General features: G+C 46.6%; 1 protein-coding gene across 7 annotated transcripts in view; it reads right to left on the bottom strand.

The window, feature by feature from the left end:
• The window catches only part of LOC130487157 (neurotrimin-like), a 357,310-nt gene that overhangs the window by 6,772 nt on the left and 329,801 nt on the right, over nt 1–20,737 (bottom strand). For 4 of the 7 annotated variants that reach the window (XM_056860571.1, XM_056860569.1, XM_056860568.1 and 1 more), the window contains exon 7: nt 5,935–5,970. The exons of the other annotated variants lie outside the window; for them this stretch is intronic. In XM_056860571.1, coding sequence (XP_056716549.1) covers nt 5,935–5,970 — 36 coding nt within the window. The remainder of the gene's footprint in view (nt 1–5,934; nt 5,971–20,737) is intronic. 7 annotated transcript variants of the gene reach the window in all.

Raw genomic sequence — 20,737 nt, forward strand, 5'->3', positions numbered from 1 at the left:
TTCTATTAAGAGCTCTCTCAGCCCCACCTACCTCACAGGGTGTCTGTTGTGGGGAGGGGAAGGGAAGGTGATTGTAAGCCGGTTTGAATCTCCCTTAAGTGGTAGAGAAAGTCGGCATATAAAAACCAACTCTTCTTCTTCTTCTAATTTTCTAAAAGTGTATGTGTATGTAAGAGAGAAAGAGACGAACACCCGCCCCCCCAGGGCTGTGCACATGCATACGTTCAAAGGCACCTCTGTGTGCCGAATTCCCCACCACATTTGGGCAGAGGGCTCAGCGCGGAGCTTCTCTCTGATAATGCAGACCTTTACTAATTGATCGTCTCCGCTGTTTTAAGGGTTTACCGCAGCCTCGTGTTTGCTAATAAATTGGCTTGACGATCATTGTTGTGAATCTCGCAGACGGCACAAAGGCAACTGCTTTTTCCGGAGCGCTGATAGCATCATTAAAATGGCTTGATGCCTGGAAGATGAAAGATGGAAAGGTTCTCTGCAGAGAACAAGAAAGACAGCCCAACAGCAGGCAGGGCTGCCGTAGTGTTTTAGGAGGAGGAGATGGAAGCATAGAGCTGGGGCTCTTCACCTCAGGAGCAAACTATATGCATGTCTGTGCTTGTATACAAATGCCTTTATCACTGCTGCTGTTTACTGTGATTTTATTTCTAATTGGTTGTAAGTGTATTATGTTGGTTTATGATAGTTGATTACAGATTTCTACTGGCAGGTTTGTTTGTTTGTTGGAGGCTTCTTAAAGCTTGGCAGGGGGGCAAGAGAGAGACCAAAGGTTCATGAAGGCAAGAGAATAAGGTGGGAGTGAGGGGGTAGGGTGGCATAATGGACGGGAACCTCTTTCCAGACTGAAGATCACAATTGGGAACACTCTCCTGTCTGCAAAGCTCCCTGCAAAGAGAGAACCTTACAGCAAGCAAAGGGACTGAGCAGAATCTTTCTCCTTGAAGAACTCAGTTTCTGCTTGAGGGGAGTTTCGATGCGAATGAATCTTCAAGCTGGAACTTTCCCCAGCTGCAGTCTGGAGTTGACGCAGTCCATTTTATCAACTCAGGCCCTGCCGTCTCTTTACGCCTTATTCTCCTGCATATGTGAACCAGGCTGGAGCATATGCCCGAGAACATCCCCCAGAATCCTCTGCAATACACAGGCATTCCCCAAGAACAGAAGTCAGCATGAAAAGTATTCCTAGAAACTTTGGAAACCACTGCTTTAAAAACTAACAAACTATACTTATGTACATTAAAAAGAATTTACCTGTTTATCTATATGAAACATAGAATCACAGAGTCACAGAGTTGGAAGGGACGACCAGGGTAATCTAGTCCAACCCCCTGCACAATGCAGGAAATTCACAACTATCTCCCCCCCCCCACACACACACACCCCAGTGACCCCTACTCCATGCCCAGAAGATGGCCAAGGTGCCCTCCCTCTCACGAACTGCCTAAGGTCATAGAGAAGAGCTTAAAATTAAAGACTGGTTTATGTATTATAAATTAAAAGATATATTTAACAAAGATAAGGTGAGGGGGTTTGATAAAAATAAATCTAAATTATAAATTATATTAAATAAGGAAAATAAAGGATTGATAGGAAGGATTTATAAATTATTAATTGAAGTGAATTTAGAACAAGAAAGGATTAAACCAGTGATGGCGAAATGGATGAAGGAATTAGGATATAATATTGATTTGGAAATATGGGAAAATTTGTGGAAAAAAGAATATAAATTTACAATTACTAATGAAATAAGAGAGAATCTATATAAAATGTTTTATAGATGGTACATAACCCCTGTCATGATAAGTAAAATGAAAAAAGGCGATACGGACCTATGTTGGAAATGTGGAAAAGAAAAAGGAACATTTATGCATGCATGGTGGATGTGGAAGCAAGTAAATAAACCTTCAATTAATGACTGGAGAGAGAAATTATGGATGTATATGCGGATGGCCAAATTAACAGATTCTTTACATGGAAAGGATATGGAAGAATTTAAGAAAACATGGTCAAAGGCCGTCGCATTTTGGGACAAACTGGCGAAAATGAATTTTACTAATTTAGTTATTGAATTATAGATAAATTGTTAATATTTTTTATAATATTGTTAGTATACTAATTTTAAAACTGTTAAAACACTTCTCCGGAAGTTCACTGTGGTGACGGGACACTGTATTAAGGTGGGTGGTGGGTTTTCAGGGCACTGTGAACTTTGTAATATTTACTATATTATGTAGTTTCAACTGATTTGTAAGTGCTCTTTTGTATTTTCTTTTCTATTTTTATCTGTTTGTTTTGTTTTGCTTTTCATTATAAAAATTATAAAAATTTAAAAATTAAATTTAAAAAAGTATCAGCATTGCTGACAGATGGCCATCTAGCCTCCGCTTAAAAACCTCCAAGGAAGGAGAGCTTACCACCTCCCAAGGAAGCCTGTTCCACCAAGGAACTGCTCTAACTGTTAGGAAATTCTTCCTAATGTCTTGATGGAAACTCTTTTGATTTAATTTCAATCTGTTGGTTCTGGTCTGACCTTCTGGGGCAACAGAAAACAACTCGGCACCATCCTTTATATTACAGCCCTTCAAGTACTTGAAGATGGCAATCATATCACCTCTCGGTCTTTTTTTATCGATTCAAATTATTAAATGATTTTTATCAATTCAAATTGCGCCTTTATCAATATGATATTGAGTTGCGGGTAGGATCCAGACTGTAGGCTTGATAATATGCTGTAGCAAGGCACATGGGGCTAGCTGCCTCTACCTGAACACACCACAACTATCTGTTGCTAGTAGCACCCATGCAAAGTTTGGCCACCCATAGAAAAGACATATTCCCTCCACTTTTCCCTCCATAATTCTGGCATGTTGCCCATCAAAGTCTACAGTTTTCCACCATTTATTGCCACCCTTCCCATACCTGGGATTTCTTGATAGCCAAGAACATCTATGTAATCCAAGACCTCTCCTTTTTCTTTTCACTCCAGCAAATCACCTCCCATCTCCCCAAACGTGTCTTTTAACCACCTTCCAACCCACCTACCACCACACACCTCTGTTTTAGTACATTTTTTAAAAGGCTGAAATATTGCTAGAAGCAGGTAGAGAAGCTGGTGGTACTTACATGGCAGAATGTAGGGAGGCATGAGGAGAAGACACACAGGGAAGCCATGCAGGAAGAAAGAAAAGGAAAAAAAAAACAGAAGAAGGAAAAAAAAGAGATGAGTTAATAAATAAGCTCTGCTTTTCAAAATGAGGCAGTTGCGTATCAGTGTCGAGTCCGTAAGGGGAAAGGGAGATGCAGAGAGAGACGACAAACCACATTCATTTCCTGGGAGTGGTGATGGAATCTGATGGAGGTCCGCGGAACAGAAGGATAAGTTAGGTCCATTCCTTAGATGTGTCTTCCGTGGAGATGGGAGGGAAGTTAGAAAGCTGCTTGACTCTTCCTCACCTGCATTCTGTTAACTTGGGTGTGTGTGTGTTTTGTCAGCCTGTTTAAACACCTGGATTTGGGGCATGCTCCCTCCCTAAAATCAAGCCTTTCCGTTTGCGAGAGGGTGCAAATTCTTACCATACTGCCAGTTCCACATCTCCTCCTCCTAATATTGGTCCTTCCTCCCATATGCCTTGGAGAAAAATGCCCCGTCTGTTTGATAGAGGCTTAGGGTTGGATCCAGAGCAAAATTTCGGCTTGGGCTAAAACTTCAGTGGAAATGCAAAAAATAAATAAATAATAAAAATTTTAAAAAGGCCGCGGTAGCTGCTTGTTAAGTCAAACTTCCTGCATACTCACTTGTGTTTCCACTCGCACAAAATGTCGTGCAACTAGTTTGCTGACATTATAATAGATAAGGAGGGAAGTGCTAGGCATTGCATAAAATTTTGCACACGCAGAAGTGGGCTAAGTCTTGTTCCACTTGCGCATTGCTGGATCCAGGTCTTAATGTAAGGAAATGGGCAACTGTAGATCTGCATGATATGGAATTAAAGAATGTCACATGGCATATAACATCCCATTAAGCCTCTATTAAAGGGACAGGCCATCTTGCAACCTGAGTCCTTTCACCCATCATGCCCTATGCCATCTTTTTGTTATGAGTAGGGTTGCCAGGTCCCTCTTTGTAACTGGCAGGAGGTTTTGGGGGTGGAGCCTGAGGAGGGCGTGGTTTGGGGAGGGGAGGGACTTCAATGCCGTAGAGTCCAATTGACAAAGCGGCCAGTTTTTCCAGGGGAACTTATCTCTATCAGCTGGAGATCAGTTGTAATAGCAGGAGATATCCAGCTACTACCTGGAGGTTGGCAACCCTAGTTATGAGGGCCAGATATGACATAAATGTCACTTGGCTGGGCTGGGCCATGCCTTGCCAGCCCAGATCGAGAGTGAGGGGTGGCGGCTGGCTCTCAAGGGGCCAGATCCAGCCCCCCGGGCCTTATGTTTGACACCCCAGCACAGCAGCAGCAAAAAGATAATTCATACTGTACATCAACAGTACAGTGTTAAGTAGGGTTGCCAACTTCCAGGTACTAGCTAGAGATTTCCTGCTGATCTCCAGCCAATATAGATCAGTTCACCTGGAGAAAATGGCCACTTTGGCAATTGGACTCTGTGGCATTGAAGTCCCTCCCCTCCACAAACCCCACCCTCCTCAGGCTCAGCCCCAAAAACTTCCCACCAGTGGCAAAGAGGGTCTGGCAGCCCTAGCATTAACACAGAGTATAATCCCATGCAGGAGAAGAAGCTGTTTTTCTCATGCCTCTGAATGACATGGTGCTGCATTCATGCGCTGATATACGCAGGCCTGTACGTGCTTGTTGAAAGGGCAGCTCACTCAACACAAGTTGATCTCATGTCTGTGCTCCCTCTTCTCTGCCGACCTTCACCCTGACCATAGAATCCGAGTGAGCACCCAGGGAAAGAAATGGGGTGGGGGGAGGGAACAGCTCTAAACATCTGAATGATTCTGCTCTGCAAACTTGTATTTGTTTTAGATTAGTTGATACATAATGGCTTCTCCCCAAAGAACCCTGGGAATAGTAGTTCGATGAGATTGCTAAGAAAAATTTGTTAGAAAGCTTTGGCCTCGCTCATAACACTATGACTCCCAGAGTTATCCTGTGAAATATTCTCTGGGTCCAATCCATGGAAACTGAGAAGTCACGGCCAGACTAGGTGTAATGGTATCCTCATGGCTACGGTTGCCAGGTGATTGGTATTGACCCAGACGGTCTGGTATGTTCTAGGGTTGCCAACTCTGGGTTGGGAAATACTTGGAGATTTTTGGGGTGGAGCCTGAGGAGGGCTCCGCCCCAAAAATCTTCAGGTAACTCCTAACCCAGAGCTGGCAACCCTAGCCATGGGGGCAGCCGGTTCAGCACTTGATAAGACACAGGGTGGGGAACAAGAGCGCCTCAGCCTGCCCTGCTGTATTGGGCTCTTGCGGTATTTTAAAATAGTGGCAACACCCTCATGGCAGCCACAAGGATACCGTCACAGAAACTTGGGTCTTCAGATTTATAGAGTGAAAGCAAATCACAGTTTCTGTGGTTTTGGGAATGATTTTTCAACACCGTTTCAAACTAGAACCCCCCCCCCAGATGCCGAAAGTGGTATGAAGCTGATACAGACATGCTCTTAATCACTTGGAAACCAGTCTAGATCCTGTTTCTGGTCGGAGGAGATGTGGAACCGGCTGCTGGCGCTCTCAACCAACGGCTGACCAATCAAACATGGGAAGCTGGAGAGCAAGTGGACCATTCAGAACCTATACTCTCTTTGGCTGCTTTGCCGGAAACAAGTCCTCCATGCAAGTCGGACAGGGAAACAGGCAATGCGTAACAGAGGGGTGGTGGTGGTGGAGGGGAGGTTGCAATTCAGGGAGGCAGAGCAGATGTGACATACAGCAAGCACAATACTGACCTTGGAACAAGGTTGAGCTTGTGGGCTCACTTATTTCTAAACCAGGGGAGGAAACAATGGAAGAGAGAAAAAAAAATAAAGATAAAAATAAAAATACTGTTTCATAAAAAAATTACCACTCCATGAACACAGTGCTGTGCAAAAGAAAACATAAGAAAATGGGATGGAGAAGGTGGGCCTCGAAGTGGATGGGTGGAACCAGAAAACAGCAGACGCTTTCCGAACGTGAAACGGAGTGAAGTGTGAAAAGGAAGATGTGAGTAACGTCGCGGACGCATGAGACCAGCCTTGCAAAAGGGCCCTTCTTCAGAGAAGGGCTTAGCGGGGAAAGCACTCGGATCATGACCCGTCCTGGTAGTTGGCCCAAGTTTTGTCTCACTCAAGACCAATTTGAAGAGGACCACCAAGGCCCTCAGGATTGAGCCCTGCCCCACTCGATAACATGTTGATCTTTATCGGATACTTTATCCAGAGCCAGAATAGTTGCGTGGCACAAAAGCAGTGGACACCTGTAAGGGATGGTGTTTAACACTTCTAGCAACTCCAGCCTTCCTCCTGCCATTTCGTTTCCCCTCCAACCCCTGCTGCTTCCCTCCCAAACCCCGCCCTCCTCAGGCTCCACTCCCGAAAGCTCCAGATAATTCCCAACCCGGAGCTGACAATCCTATTGATGGTACATCTGGTCTAATATCCTGTTTCCCACAGTGCCCCAAAACATGGAAGGCCTAAAAAAAAGGGCATGGTGACTAAAGGCTGCCCCTGCTGTTGTCTCATAGCAACTTGTATTCAGAGGTACACTGTCCCAAAACATGGAGGTTCCATTTAGACATCGGGGCTTAACGCACGGCCAATTTGTCTCGCTTTTGTGCCTTAATAGTAGCGAATCTCTGTGGTCCACACGCACGACCGTCCAAGTGCTGCACATCGGACCCACCTTAGTCGCGAATTAAGGCAAAAAAAACCGGGTTAAGCAATCCCTGTTTTCTAGCGATCTTTTCAGTGCTAAACCGCTACTTTTTAAAATTTCGCTACATTACTGGAACGCCGGCGTGCGTGTAATCACATGACTAGCCCGCTACTAACCTCCTTTCGTTCAAGGACACGCCCCTTACTGGTCTCCCTCACATAGGCGTAAACTTGGGGGGGGGGCTCAAGCCCTCGAGCCCCCCCCGAACTTGCGAGGGGGGACTGAGCCCCCACCCCAAGGCAAATGGCAGCTGAAGCACAGTCCTGTCCTACCTTCCTTTTGTATAGGCTGACCCGTTTTTTGTCACATTTCCTGGCCGTCCCGTCTTTTTAATTAAAATGCCCATTTTGTCCTGTTTTGAATAAGCCCAGCCAGTTTTGTTGCCTCGCCCTCACAACACAGCTTTATTTACACTCGGAAGGAAAAGGCACAACTTTCCAGCTTTGGGTGGAAGCAAAACGTGGTCCGTCAATCTGATCAACGCATTCCCATCCGCTGTGCTGTTGCGAGCCTCTGAAGTGGCACGCTGAAAAATGTACAAGGCTTTCCTTCCCCTCTCCTCTGGGCTGGCCACGAAGCAAAGAGGTGAAGTCGGGATGCACTAAAATGAATGACAGGCTAGCCGATTAGAAACAATGGGAGAGGATGCATAGCCTATTGAAGGAGCCTGGATTGCCAATTGCCTTGCATGAGCTCCATTGAAATACATTACAGCACAAACAGAGTTGCAAAGAAAATGTGGAATGGATTTTCCAGTAAGATCTCTAAACCCAGAGCTCTGGGACTGGAATGACAGCCCATGGGACTAGCACAATCCATCCTGTCATCCACACCAGCTTCTACTAGTGAGTTCGTTTGCAATGCCTGTAAACTTCTGAGGTATGCTAGCTTCACCAGATTGCCGGTTTTCTAACATCTCAGCAAAAAAATACCCACATCTTTTTTTCAGTAGCACCAACGCACCTCCCTCATTCTAGTATGCATTCCACTGCCCCACTCCAAAAAGCCATTTTATGCCTGAGAAGATCAATGCTTAACAGGTTGAGACGATGGTATACCGGAACGCTGGTGTTCCAAGAAAAAAAGGGGGAGAATCGCCCTTTGATTGGATAATCCCTCAGCCAATCCTTGGGCGATGTCACTCCCCTGCTATCCCGCACTGCGAACTATCCCACATTATATGGTTGGTTCAAACGCACAGGGAGCCTCCAGCAGCTACTTGTTTCAGACTTAATGTGGGATAGGCTGGCGTCATGCGTTTGATTATCCAGACTTAAATATTGTGGGATTAAAATATTGTGGGATAACAGAGGAGCGAACCAGGAACATTCTGCCCATGCGTTAATGCCCATCATGACAAATCACCACTGTTAGGATGAAAACGCACGGTCACTTTATCCCCCTTTAATCCCTGTTTCAGCCAGGATTCAGCCAGGATCAAACACATGTGTTCTGTCTAATGTGCGTTCGATCCTAGCTAAAACAGGGATTAAAGGAGGATAAAAGCGACCATGCGTTTTCACCCATAGGGCATTAACGCATGGGCAGAATGTTCCTGGTTCGCTCCTCTGTTATCCCACAATATTTTAATCCCACAATATTTAAGTCTGGATAATCAAACGCATGATGCCAGCCTATCCCACATTAAGTCTGAAACAAGTAGCTGCTGGAGGCTCCCTGTGCGTTTGAACCAACCATATAATGTGGGATAGTTCGCAGTGCGGGATAGCAGGGGAGTGACATCGCCCAAGGATTGGCTGAGGGATTATCCAATCAAAGGGCGATTCTCCCCCTTTTTTTCTTGGAACACCAGCGTTCCGGTATACCATTGTCTCAACCTGTTAAGCATTGATCTTCTCAGGCATAAAATGGCTTTTTGGAGTGGGGCAGTGGAATGCATACTAGAATGAGGGAGGTGCATTGGTGCTACTGAAAAAAAGATGTGGGTATTTTTTTGCTGAGATGTTAGAAAACCGGCAATCTGGTGAAGCTAGCATACCTCAGAAGTTTACAGGCATTGCAAACGAACTCACTAGTAGAAGCTGGTGTGGATGACAGGATGGATTGTGCTAGTCCCATGGGCTGTCATTCCAGTCCCAGAGCTCTGGGTTTAGAGATCTTACTGGACAATCCATTCCACATTTTCTTTGCAACTCTGTTTGTGCTGTAATGTATTTCAATGGAGCTCATGCAAGGCAATTGGCAATCCAGGCTCCTTCAATAGGCTATGCATCCTCTCCCATTGTTTCTAATCGGCTAGCCTGTCATTCATTTTAGTGCATCCCGACTTCACCTCTTTGCTTCGTGGCCAGCCCAGAGGAGAGGGGAAGGAAAGCCTTGTACATTTTTCAGCGTGCCACTTCAGAGGCTCGCAACAGCACAGCGGATGGGAATGCGTTGATCAGATTGACGGACCACGTTTTGCTTCCACCCAAAGCTGGAAAGTTGTGCCTTTTCCTTCCGAGTGTAAATAAAGCTGTGTTGTGAGGGCGAGGCAACAAAACTGGCTGGGCTTATTCAAAACAGGACAAAATGGGCATTTTAATTAAAAAGACGGGACGGCCAGGAAATGTGACAAAAAACGGGTCAGCCTATACAAAAGGAAGGTAGGACAGGACTGTGCTTCAGCTGCCATTTGCCTTGGGGTGGGGGCTCAGTCCCCCCTCGCAAGTTCGGGGGGGGCTCGAGGGCTTGAGCCCCCCCCCCAAGTTTACGCCTATGTGAGGGAGACCAGTAAGGGGCGTGTCCTTGAACGAAAGGAGGTTAGTAGCGGGCTAGTCATGTGATTACACGCACGCCGGCGTTCCAGTAATGTAGCGAAATTTTAAAAAGTAGCGGTTTAGCACTGAAAAGATCGCTAGAAAACAGGGATTGCTTAACCCGGTTTTTTTTGCCTTAATTCGCGACTAAGGTGGGTCCGATGCGCAGCACTTGGACGGTCGTGCGTGTGGACCACAGAGATTCGCTACTATTAAGGCACAAAAGCGAGACAAATTGGCCGTGCGTTAAGCCCCATAGACTACTCCTCCACAAAACTCTCCCAACTCCTTTTAAAGCTCTAGAAGCTAGTGGACAGCACCACAATCTTGCGGCACTGAGTTCAACATACTGTCTGATGAAATAATTTATTTTTTCCCTGAATCAACTACCTACTGGGTACGGCAAGTTCTAGTATTAAGAGAGAGAAAATTCTATCTGCTTTCTTCACATCAAGCACAATTGTGTAATCCTCTCCCATGTCCCCGGATGCCCTTTCCTCGTGCTACAATTCTCCTTTTGTGATGGGAGATGACCAGAACTTGGTGGAGGCTGACTCGGATGGTATTCCCTTCCGCAAGAATTTAAGTCAGGAAACAGTTCTCACACAGCTGCATTTATGGATGTTGCTTTGCACGAACTGCCCGGAAGGGGACAATAATATATTTGTTTATGTACCTCATTTATAGTCCACCTTCCTTGCTAGGACTCAAGGCTCTCTGAGACACTTAGCATTTATGTGGTACATTTCAAGTGTTCAAAGCCGCCTTGCTAATTCTCAGGGTGGCCAACTCCAGTTTGGAAAATTCCTGGAGACTTCCGGGCACTGCCTAAGGATGGCAGAGTTTGGGGAGGGGGAGAGACCACCTGAGGGAGAAGCCATTTCCTCCAGAGGAACTTATTTCCCTCATCTGGAGATCAGCGGTAATTGGGGTAGAAATACAGGCCCCAACAGGAGAATAGCAACCCTCTCTTGTAATGGCTAGGGTTGCCAACCTCCAGGTACTAGCTGGAGACCTCCTGCGGTTACAGCTGATCTCCAGCCGGTAGAGATCAGTTCCCCTGGAGAAAATGGCCGCTTTGGCAATTGGACTCTATGGTATTGAAGTCCCTCCCCTCCCCAAACCCCGCCCTCCTCAGGCTCCATCCCAAAAACCTCCCGCCGGTATTGAAGAGGGACTTGGCAACCCTAGTAATGGCACATGAGAGGGGAAGACCAGTAAGAGTGGGCAGACTGACTTTGAGGAATGTTTGTCCGCCATTACCAATCTTTTCATCGTCGAACACCAAATAGGCCTCTCAGGAACTTGGAATATGGACTTATGGCAGTGAGATTTCTTATGAGAGACTTCCAGGTCCCATTTTGACATTGGGTAACCCTTCAGCCATTTATGCACGGCTGTTTCCTTGCGGTCACCCTGCCAACTACTCTGGGGCTTTGCTTTGATTATGCTTGCGTTTTCCGACCCTCAGAGGTGGCCTCGCTCTCCCCGCGCATTTTGCCCGCGTTTTGTGGATTTGTGTTTAGCCAGCGTCTAGATAACGCGGGGGAAACGTGTGGGAACCCGTGAGGAGAGCGAGGCGACCTCTGAGGGTTGGAAAATGCAAGCATAATCAAAGCAAAGCCCCGAAGCAGTCGGTGGGGTGACCGCGAGGAAACAGCGGTGCATAAACGGCCTCTGTCACCATAGTCTTATAAGGAAGGCCAGTATTATTTCCCCTATATTCAACTACGAGAAGAGTGCCTCGCCCCAGACCTCCCAGTGAGTTCAGGACACAGGCAACCATTGGATCGGGGCCTTCCTGACTCACAACCCGCTCTCACCTTTCTGTCCGTTATGGTCAGATTTGTCTTTTACGCTTCAAAGGGGGTATTTTATTACTACAAAAGGAATGCATTATCCGCAATGTATAACCACAACTGCTCTGTCAATAAAGATTAATGAAGGAATTGGGATTCTGTTCTCTCTTTTTTTTTTTCTGGGCAAACCTCCAGGTCACCTGTGCTGGAATGACACCTCCGTGACCTTGTCAAATCTCTTTCGCATTGATTTTTTTTAGCATGACATGGCCCCATGTTCAATGCATGGAGTCTGCGGTTGCCCCTAACAACACCGGGGGCTAGAACTCTGCCTCTCTGCGGGAGACCTCTTATGAAATTAGTTTCCCCGTTAGATTAAGGGCACTATGCAGAACCAAAGTGAAGTCCTGGGGAGCCGGCAATGCAGCCTGACAAAAGGTGGGAGGGGAAAAAGAGGGAAGAAAGCGGCCGACCATCTTGGGGTCGCGCTAATGAAGGTCGCTCCAAAGTGGGTCCCCGCTGCATTCTCTGTTAATTCTCTGACAATGCCTTTGTGAGCAGAGCGAGCCTAATCTCACCCCTGAGTCGGGCTCCTTTAAGATTCCCCACAGTTCACAAGATTTAATCACATGACAAAGGGGCCGTCCTCAGGATTAGGGCTGTCAATTCGGTTCGGTCCGAACTGAAAATCAACCGAATTTCCCCTGATTCAGTGATTTTCTGTTCGGACGGATCCGAACTCAAAACTGGCGGGCAACCGGGGGGCCCGAATTCAGCGAGTTCGGGAGTTCGTGAATAAATTCGGCAAATTCGGCCCCCCTTCAGGGGAGCCCGCTGAAAGGCGCGGGCTGCCCTTTAAACTGACCTGCGCCTCCCAGCTGGGAGGCTCAGATCAGTTTAAAGGGCAGCCCGAGCCTCTCCAGCGGAGCCCGCTGAAGGGGGGCGGGCTGCCCTTTAAACTCATTTGCGCCTCCCGGCCGGGATGAGTTTAAAGGGCAGATGAGTTTAAAGGGCAGCCCGCCCCCCTTCAGCGGGCTCCGCTGGAGAGGCGCGGGCTGTCATTTAAACTCATCTGTGCCTCCCGGCCGGGAGGCGCAGATGAGTTTAAATGACAGCCCGCCCCCCTTCAGCGGGCTCCGCTGGAGAGGCGCGAGCTGCCCTTTAAACTGACCTGCGCCTCCCAGCTGGGAGGCTCAGATCAGTTTAAAGGGCAGCCCGAGCCTCTCCAGCGGAGCCCGCTAAAGGGGGGCGGGCTGCCCTTTAAACTGATCTGCGCCTCCCAGCTAGGAGGCTCAGATCAGTTTAAAGGGCAGCCCGCCCCCCTTCAGGAAATCCCTCTGAAGGCGCGCTGGGGCCGAATTTTCCCCCGAACTCCGGATCCCCCCGAATTACCGGGGATCCGAAGCGGGGGAGTTCGGACTTCGGCACGTACCGAACCCACAAGGGTCAAATTCGGCCGAATCCGAACTGTACCAATTTTTTTTTTTGACAGCCCTACTCAGGATCCCCCCACACACGAGGAGCAAACCACAGTGCATTTCACATCGCGGAGGAGCTCAGGTTAGGAATTTAAGTTCTCAGTGAGGGCAAACTGAGGAGAAATAGTAGTGGGGAGCAAAAATCCTGCTTCATATTGGGTTTTCATGTTTGGGATTTCCAAACTTGCCCCAACACAGTTTTCCCTCACTAGGAATTAACTATGAAAGTCATCAGCTAGCACCAGCTGACCTTGACAACACGGTTGGTAGCCATTTTTGCAAGGCTGCATGCTATAACGTTGGGATGCATGTGATGGGAAAGATGTCGTCAAGAGTTCACCAATCAGCACTGTACATGGTTGTAGGTCCCAGGGTGGCTGTGGTTACCCCACTGCCAGATTACTCATAGAATCATAGATCACAGAATCATAGAGTTGGAAGGGACCACCAGGGTCATCTAGTCCAACCCCCTGCACAATGCAGGAAATTCACAACTACCTCCCCCCCCAGTGACCCCTACTCCATGCTCAGAAGATGGCCAAGATGCCCTCCCTCTCATCATCTGCCTAAAGTCACAGAATCAGCATTGCTGACAGATGGCCATCTAGCCTCTGCTTAAAAACCTCCTGAGGAAGCCTGTTCCACTGAGGAACCGCTGTAACTGTTACAAAATTCTTCCTAACGCCTAGACGGAAACTCTTTTGATTTAATTTCAACCCACTGGTTCTGGTCCGACCTTCTGGGGCAACAGAAAACAACTCGCCACCCTCCTCTATATGACAGCCCTTCAAGTACTTAAAGATGATTATCATATCCCCTCTCAGTCTTCTTCTCTTCAGGCTAAACATAACCAGCTCCTTCAACCTTTCCTCATAGGACTTGGTCTCCAGACCCCTCACCATCTTTGTTGCCCTCCTCTGGACATGAAAAACAGCTTGGCCTTAATTAAAGCCACACCCACCAGAAGGACTTCCCTCAAGTTTGCCCTTTTTCTCACCAAACTGCTTTGACATTTATCCCCGGTGACCTCCATGTAGCCACCCTGTAGTGGTGCCTCTCCAAAGCCAAAGCCAGAACATCTTTCAAAACACAGCAGTGGGCCACAACATGGCCAAGAAGGCCTCATCGGGGGGGTTGCCTGCTTCTGTGGGCTCTAAGCGCTGGTTCTTCCTCTTCCTGGTGTCAGTATCCCCATCTCATTTCCAGCTCACCTGTTTACATTCAAGTGTGTCTGTAGTGCTGGGATGCTGAAGGTAGAAACCCCCAGGAGGTCCTCTCTCCCATTGTGCTGTTTTTGATGGCACTCAATAGCATTTGACCTTTGAGCTGCTAACAGTTTTTTGGGGAAGGTCAGTCACCAGCTGCGGTTTGGTGGTCTGGTGTTCTGATAAATGGTTAAGGAACCCAAGGACTGTATGAAAAGCTCCCATGGGTCAGATGTGTTCCCACATTAACGCCCATGAAGCCGACTTATACTGAATCAAACCCTTGTTCCATCAAGTTCAGTACTGTCTACTAGAAGAAGAAGAGTTGGTATTTATATGCCGACTTTCTCCACCATGTTGGGATCAAACTGGCTTACAATCACCTTCATTTCCTCTCCCCACAACAGACACCCTGTGAGGTAGATGGGGCTGAGAGAGCTGTGACTAGCTCAAGGCCACCCAGCTGGCATCATGTATAGGAGTGGAGTAACAAATCCAGTTCACCGGATCAGCCTCTGCCGCTCATGCGGAGGAGTGGGGAATCAAACCCGGTTTTCCAGATCAGAGTCCACCGCTCCAAATCACCGCTCTTAAACACTACACCATGCTGGCTCTCTACTAAGACTGGCAGCGGCTCTCCAGGGTCTCAGGTGGAGATCTTTCCCTTCTGCCTGGTCCTTTTTAACTGGGGATTGAACCTGGACCCTTTTGCATGCCAAGCAGAAGATATTCCACTGAGCCATGCCCCTAAGCTGTAATTCAGCCACCTCTGTTTTAGACTTTTTTTTAAAAAGCTGATTCAGGGTCAAAGTGTTGTCTGTGTGTGTGAGTGAGTGTGTAAGGTGGTATGCATGTTTTGAGATATGCACACTGCCGTCTGTTGTGCTTTTAATTTTTAAATAGGATGTTTCACACTTTTTTCTGTTTTTTGATCTCTTCATATATGACCCAAGAGGGGTGGGGTAAGAGGGAATTTCAATTAACCTATCAATATACAAAGAAATGAAGAACGAGAGACCTCATTTCTCACAATCTCACCTGTGACGCAAAGCAAGATGGGCAACCTGAAGCCCACAGAAACTGGGAATCAGATTATTATTTTTTACTCTTAAATTGGTCTGATATATCAGGGGTGCCATTTCAGATGTCAGCAGGGAAGACAGAAGAGATTTCACGAGGGTAATGGGCCAAGAGCATCAAGATTAGACTCGCTTATTTTCAAGAATTGGCTGCACTTATTTTCTTTTCTGATACCTTGTAATCGTGGACATAATGTTATCAAACAGTTCTCCTCTCCCTCCTCATTTTACCACAGGTATTTGCATTTTTAGCAGGCATATATGTCCAGTTACTTCATCGGTGAGTTGACCAGAAACACAAAGGCTTTTGAAAGCCAAACGAGTCTTTACATGTCAGATGTATGTACCTGTCTCCTGACAGGAAGCTGTGAGTCCTCAACATTTTACCCTCTAGCTGTTTTTCCACCCACAGGAAATATATGTGTGTGTATATTAAGTGTCATCGAGTCACTTCTGACTTATGGCAACCCTATGAATTAATGATCTCCCCAATGTCCTATCATTAACAGCCTTGCTCAGGTGCTGTTAATTATATTATATTAGGTGCTTTGGAACACAGGTAGGATAATGCTGCTGCAGTTGTCTTGTTTGTGGGCTTGCTAGAGACACCCGGTTGGCCACTGGGTGGACAGGCTGCTGGACTTGATGGGCTTGGTCTGATCCAGCAGGGCTATTCTTATGTTCTTAGTTATGACTCCCTGCTCCAGGTTGTGGTGATGGCTGCCAACTAGGAAGGCTTTAAGAGGGGAGTGGACATGTTCATGGAGGAGAGGGCTATCCCATGGCTACTAGTAAAAATGAATACTAGTCATGATGCATCTGTATTCTCTCCAGGATCAGATGAGCATGCCTATTATATTAGGTGCTGTGGAACATAGGCAGGACAATGATGCTGCAGTCGTCTTGTTTGTGGGCTTCCTAGAGGCAACTGGTTGGCCACTGTGTGAACAGACTGCTGGCCTTGGTCTGATCCAGCATGGCTTTTCATATATTCTTAGGTTCTTAGGTCTTACAAATGGAGGGCCGTGGTTTCCTTTATAGTCAGTCCTCATGTTGGGTCTTCCCCTTTTCCTGCCGCCTTCCACTTTCCCTAGCATTATTGTCTTTCCCAGGGTCTTTTCATAATGTAACCAAAGCACGATCACCTCAGTTTAGTCATTTTAGCTTCTAGGGAGAGTGACACACATGTATGATTTTGATCAAAACTATTGCATGGAAAGGTTAAACCCCCACACTCTTTTGTTCCAATTCCTCTGTTCCAACTCACAACTTCTACAAGGTTGTTTTTCATTAAATATATATATATATATATATATTAAAGATAGTTGCTTCATGCCAGGAGACTCCGGCTTCACTTTGTCCCGCTGGCAGATTGTGAAACGTAATCCTCAAGCTCCAGTTCCTGTTGAGCACACTATAAAAGGGGAAGCACAGATTATCTGCACTTATCTGTATCATCAGTTATTATTCAGTTTCATCTGGATTATTTTACCCACCTGGCCTTCCTTACCTGACTTCACGGATATCTCTATGCCTGAAGGGTGCTGGTGGCAAAGAGGGACCTGGCAACCGTACTGATAATGGGCCAATAAATGGCCTCATGACATGATATTCAAGCATCCTTATGCTAGGGTTGTCAGCTCTGGTTTGGGAAATACCTGGGATGGGGTTTGGAGAGGGGAGGGACTTCAATGCCATAGAGTCCAATGGCCAAAGTGGCCATTTTCTCCAGGGGAACTGATCTCTATCGGCTGGAGATCAGTTGTAACAGCGGGAGATCTCCAGCCATCACCTGTTATTATAGCACGAGGGACGATTTTTGAATTGTATCACCTGGAGGTTGGCAACCCTACCTTGTGCCAGAGTGAAATGTGCCTATGAAATTGGCTTCCATTGGTCCTAGTCCAATATTGTCATCTCTGATGACAGCAGTTCTCTGGGGTTTCAGGCAGGGGAGGTTCTTTCCCTACACCTACAATGGGAGATCTTTAACTGGAGAAACCAGGGATTGAACCTGGTAACTTCTGCATGCAAAAAACAGGTATTTGCCTTGACCTCTGAGACTAGCGTTACCAACCTCCAGGTACTAGCTGGAGCTCTCCTGCTATTACAACTGATCTCCAGCCGATAGAGATCCATTCACCTGGAGAAAATGGCCGCTTTGGCAATTGGACTCTATGGCATTAAAGTCCCTCTCCTCCCTAAACCCCGCTCTCCTTAGGCTCTACCCCAAAAACCTCCCACCATAGGCGAAGAGGGACCTGGCATCCCTATCTGAGACACAACCCCACAGATCTGGGGGGAGGGGAGAAGTAGCTATTCTCCCCAGCTGTTATTAGTTTGCAATGGGGGGATCAGGGAAAGAGGGGTGCTAAAAGCTTTGCTCTTCCCCTCAGCCCCCAACTGGCTCTAAAGCCAGGCAACGGCGCACCTGCCATAACGTGGAGAGCCGTGACAAATAAGCCAGGCAATTACAGCTGTCCCTGGCTGTGAGTGGTGTCAGATGGATCCATCACTCTAATCAGAGCTCTGGCATGTGGAGAAAATAGCTTCCAGATAAGGCTACAGAGCTCTCCCCGCCTCCCTTTGGTAAAGTCAATTTTTTATTTTATGTTGCAGTAATAGAAAATGCGACTTGGAAGCAAACCTGCGATTGCCGAGCCGCTCGGGTTGTTTATTCTCTAAAGCCTCACCTAACAGACTCACGCTCCAGGGTGGCGAATGTCGCAGAGCGCTCTCTGAGGGGTTGGTTTGCTTGCGTGTACATAAAGGGACTAGTTTCATTGCCCCTCACCTACGTTTGGCCCCCTAAAGGACAATATCTCAGGAGGGAATTTCTCAAGATGTATTGAAGAGACACCAGTGGAAAACGTCCACAGGAAAGAAGATGGCCAGATCCATACTTTAAAAACAAACAAGAAAAAAAATAATGGAGGGTGACAGTGGGGAGGAACACAGGTTCCAGATAGCCACGTTGGTCTGAACTAAAATCCAAAAACAAAAGCCATGCAATAAAAAAAAAATTAAAACCAACCCCGAATCACACAATGCAAAGTGTAAGGTTTCAAGTCCCCAAGAATTCTTTATTGGATTGGATGCTAGAGGTGGGGGTGGAGAGAAAGAGAGAGAGAGATGCTTCAGGTCCTGGTCTTGATCTGCTTTTTGTGAGGAATTCTCTCCAGACTTGAATGGATACTGAGTGGAGCTGGTAGTCAGGTTGATACTTTGACCTTCTGGGAAGAAGAAGAAGGCGAGGCAACAGCTGCCTCACTTGCAAACATAAAAGTCAGTGGTTAATCCCACGTCACTTTAACACCAAATGGAACACATAGGTCTCTTAAAAAGTTGCTCCTTGAATTAAAACTGTCCCACAGAGCACAAAGGAAATGACACCATGTCCTCTGGGGTTGTGGCTGTTCTTAAAAGGGGGATTTTTAAAGAAGTAGAATTGCTACCCAAATCCCATGTATACGGAAACGGAAAATGATTTTGATAGTTCCTCCCCCGCAAAATAAATCTAGAGGATTTTGAGAGAAGCCACAGGAATTGATCCAGCTAATGAAATTAGGATTCATTACATCCCCAATTAATGTTAGGTATTTAGGTATTTGCAGAGGGGCTGCTGCTCAGTGGTAGAGCATCTGCTTGGCATGCACAAGGTCCCAGGTTCAATCCCTGGCATCTCCAGTTGAAAGGACCAGGCAGTAGGTGCTGTGAAAGACCTCTGCCTGAGTCCCTGGAGAGCCACTACCAGTCTGAGCAGACAATACTGACCTAGCTGGACCAAGGGACTCCACCTGTATAAGGCAGCTTCATATGTTCATGTGCAACAATCCTATCAACAAATGTGCAGGGGATCCCACAGCTGGAAATCAGGGAATGACCCTGTCCTCCATGATGAGAACTCCCATACAATTAAGATTTCTGAAGAATCCTCCCTGCATTTATCTGTCGTATTAGTTCTCCTGTTTCATTCCAACTTATGCTTTGCAAGCAAGAAATGCAAAGAAAGAGAGCATCCGGCCAAGAGCATGGGTTAAACAGAACTACCTAAGAACTACAGGTAAAATAAAGAGGGGAAAGTGAGAAGGCTTATAAAGATATATCCTAAATGCCTGGCTGGGATATTATTCGAACCAACCAAACTCAACAAAAGGCATTAAACCAGCAATTAGGTTTGGGGGAGGGAGACTTTTCTCTCGCTACAGCCAATTACGAAGCAGCATTTCAAGGGGTGGGGATTCAAATACTTCCTGAATTGAGGTTGGAGACTGCTGGTGCATAGACTCCCAACAGGAAAGTGTGGGTCCAGTGAGCAAAGAACCTCAGGTAAAACTCTCATGCATAAATGACCACAGCCCCTCTATCAATCTCTTCTTCCAGGAATGAGTGGGGGCTCCTTTCTAAGTTCAAATGGGAAATGGCATGGTTTGAACTGAAGTTGTAGGGTTAGTTCACAAGCTACAATAATAACAGAACAACAGTGGCAATTACCTGAACCAGAGAAACCGTGGCATTTGGTCATCTTGCCACCAGCTACCAGGGATCATTACCTTTTATCACTTTACACTGTTATCAAAAGGATGCTGTATTCTGTAATTGAAAGAATACTACTTCTTGCAACTTTTGCTGTTGTTTCATTGGCAGCCGGTGGGAGGGTCGTTTACTTCCAGTAAAAAACAGTAGTGACATAGGGCAGCTCTAGGAATCACCAGAAACACCATAAGTAAAACCATAAAGTTTCTGGCGATTCCTAGAGCTACCCTATGTTGCTATTGGGTTTTTACCAGAAGTGATGTGCTGCTGTTGTTTTTAATGTATATTTTTCTCCCACTGCCCCTTGAAGTGGTGGTGGAAAACAGGTAGGGTTTCCAACCTCCAGGTGGTGGCTGGAGATCTCCTGCTATTACAACTGATCTCCAGCCGATAGAGATCAGTTCACCTGGAGGAAATTGGCCACTTTGGCCATTGGACTCTATGGCATTGAAGTCCCTACCTTCCCTAAACTCCATCCTCCTCAGGCTCTGCCCTAAAAATCTCCAAGTATTTCCCAACCCGGAGCTGGCAACCCTAGCAACAGGAGCTGGCAGCCCTAGCTACAAACACCACTCAAAACACTCCCCACTGTGTGCTATTTCCAACTACATCTCTAACCTTTCTCTGAAGTCAGGAGGAAAAGAAAAAGGACAGACTTCAAAAGAAGAAAAGGACAAGTTAACAGGAAGAGTAGCTCCTGGGTCAATCTTGGATTGTATGATGAGGAAGGACACTTGGTTACTCCAATAACCAGTCAGTGCCTTTAAGTCAAGAAAAGAAAAACCAATCTGTAGATCCACTGAGAATACAGCAGAAAGCGAAAAACAAAGCCAAATCCTGACATTCCCACTTTGGCAAAACTTCCAAAGTATGTCCAGAGAAAGGCAGAAGAGTTTGATCCGATTAGCAACATTTCTCTCGGGGTTTCAAACGCATCCGTTGATTTTCACAAGTCAATTAAGGAGAGGAAGGAGCTGAAG

Source organism: Euleptes europaea, chromosome 14 (assembly GCF_029931775.1).
Source record: "Euleptes europaea isolate rEulEur1 chromosome 14, rEulEur1.hap1, whole genome shotgun sequence".
NCBI lineage: Eukaryota > Metazoa > Chordata > Lepidosauria > Squamata > Sphaerodactylidae > Euleptes > Euleptes europaea.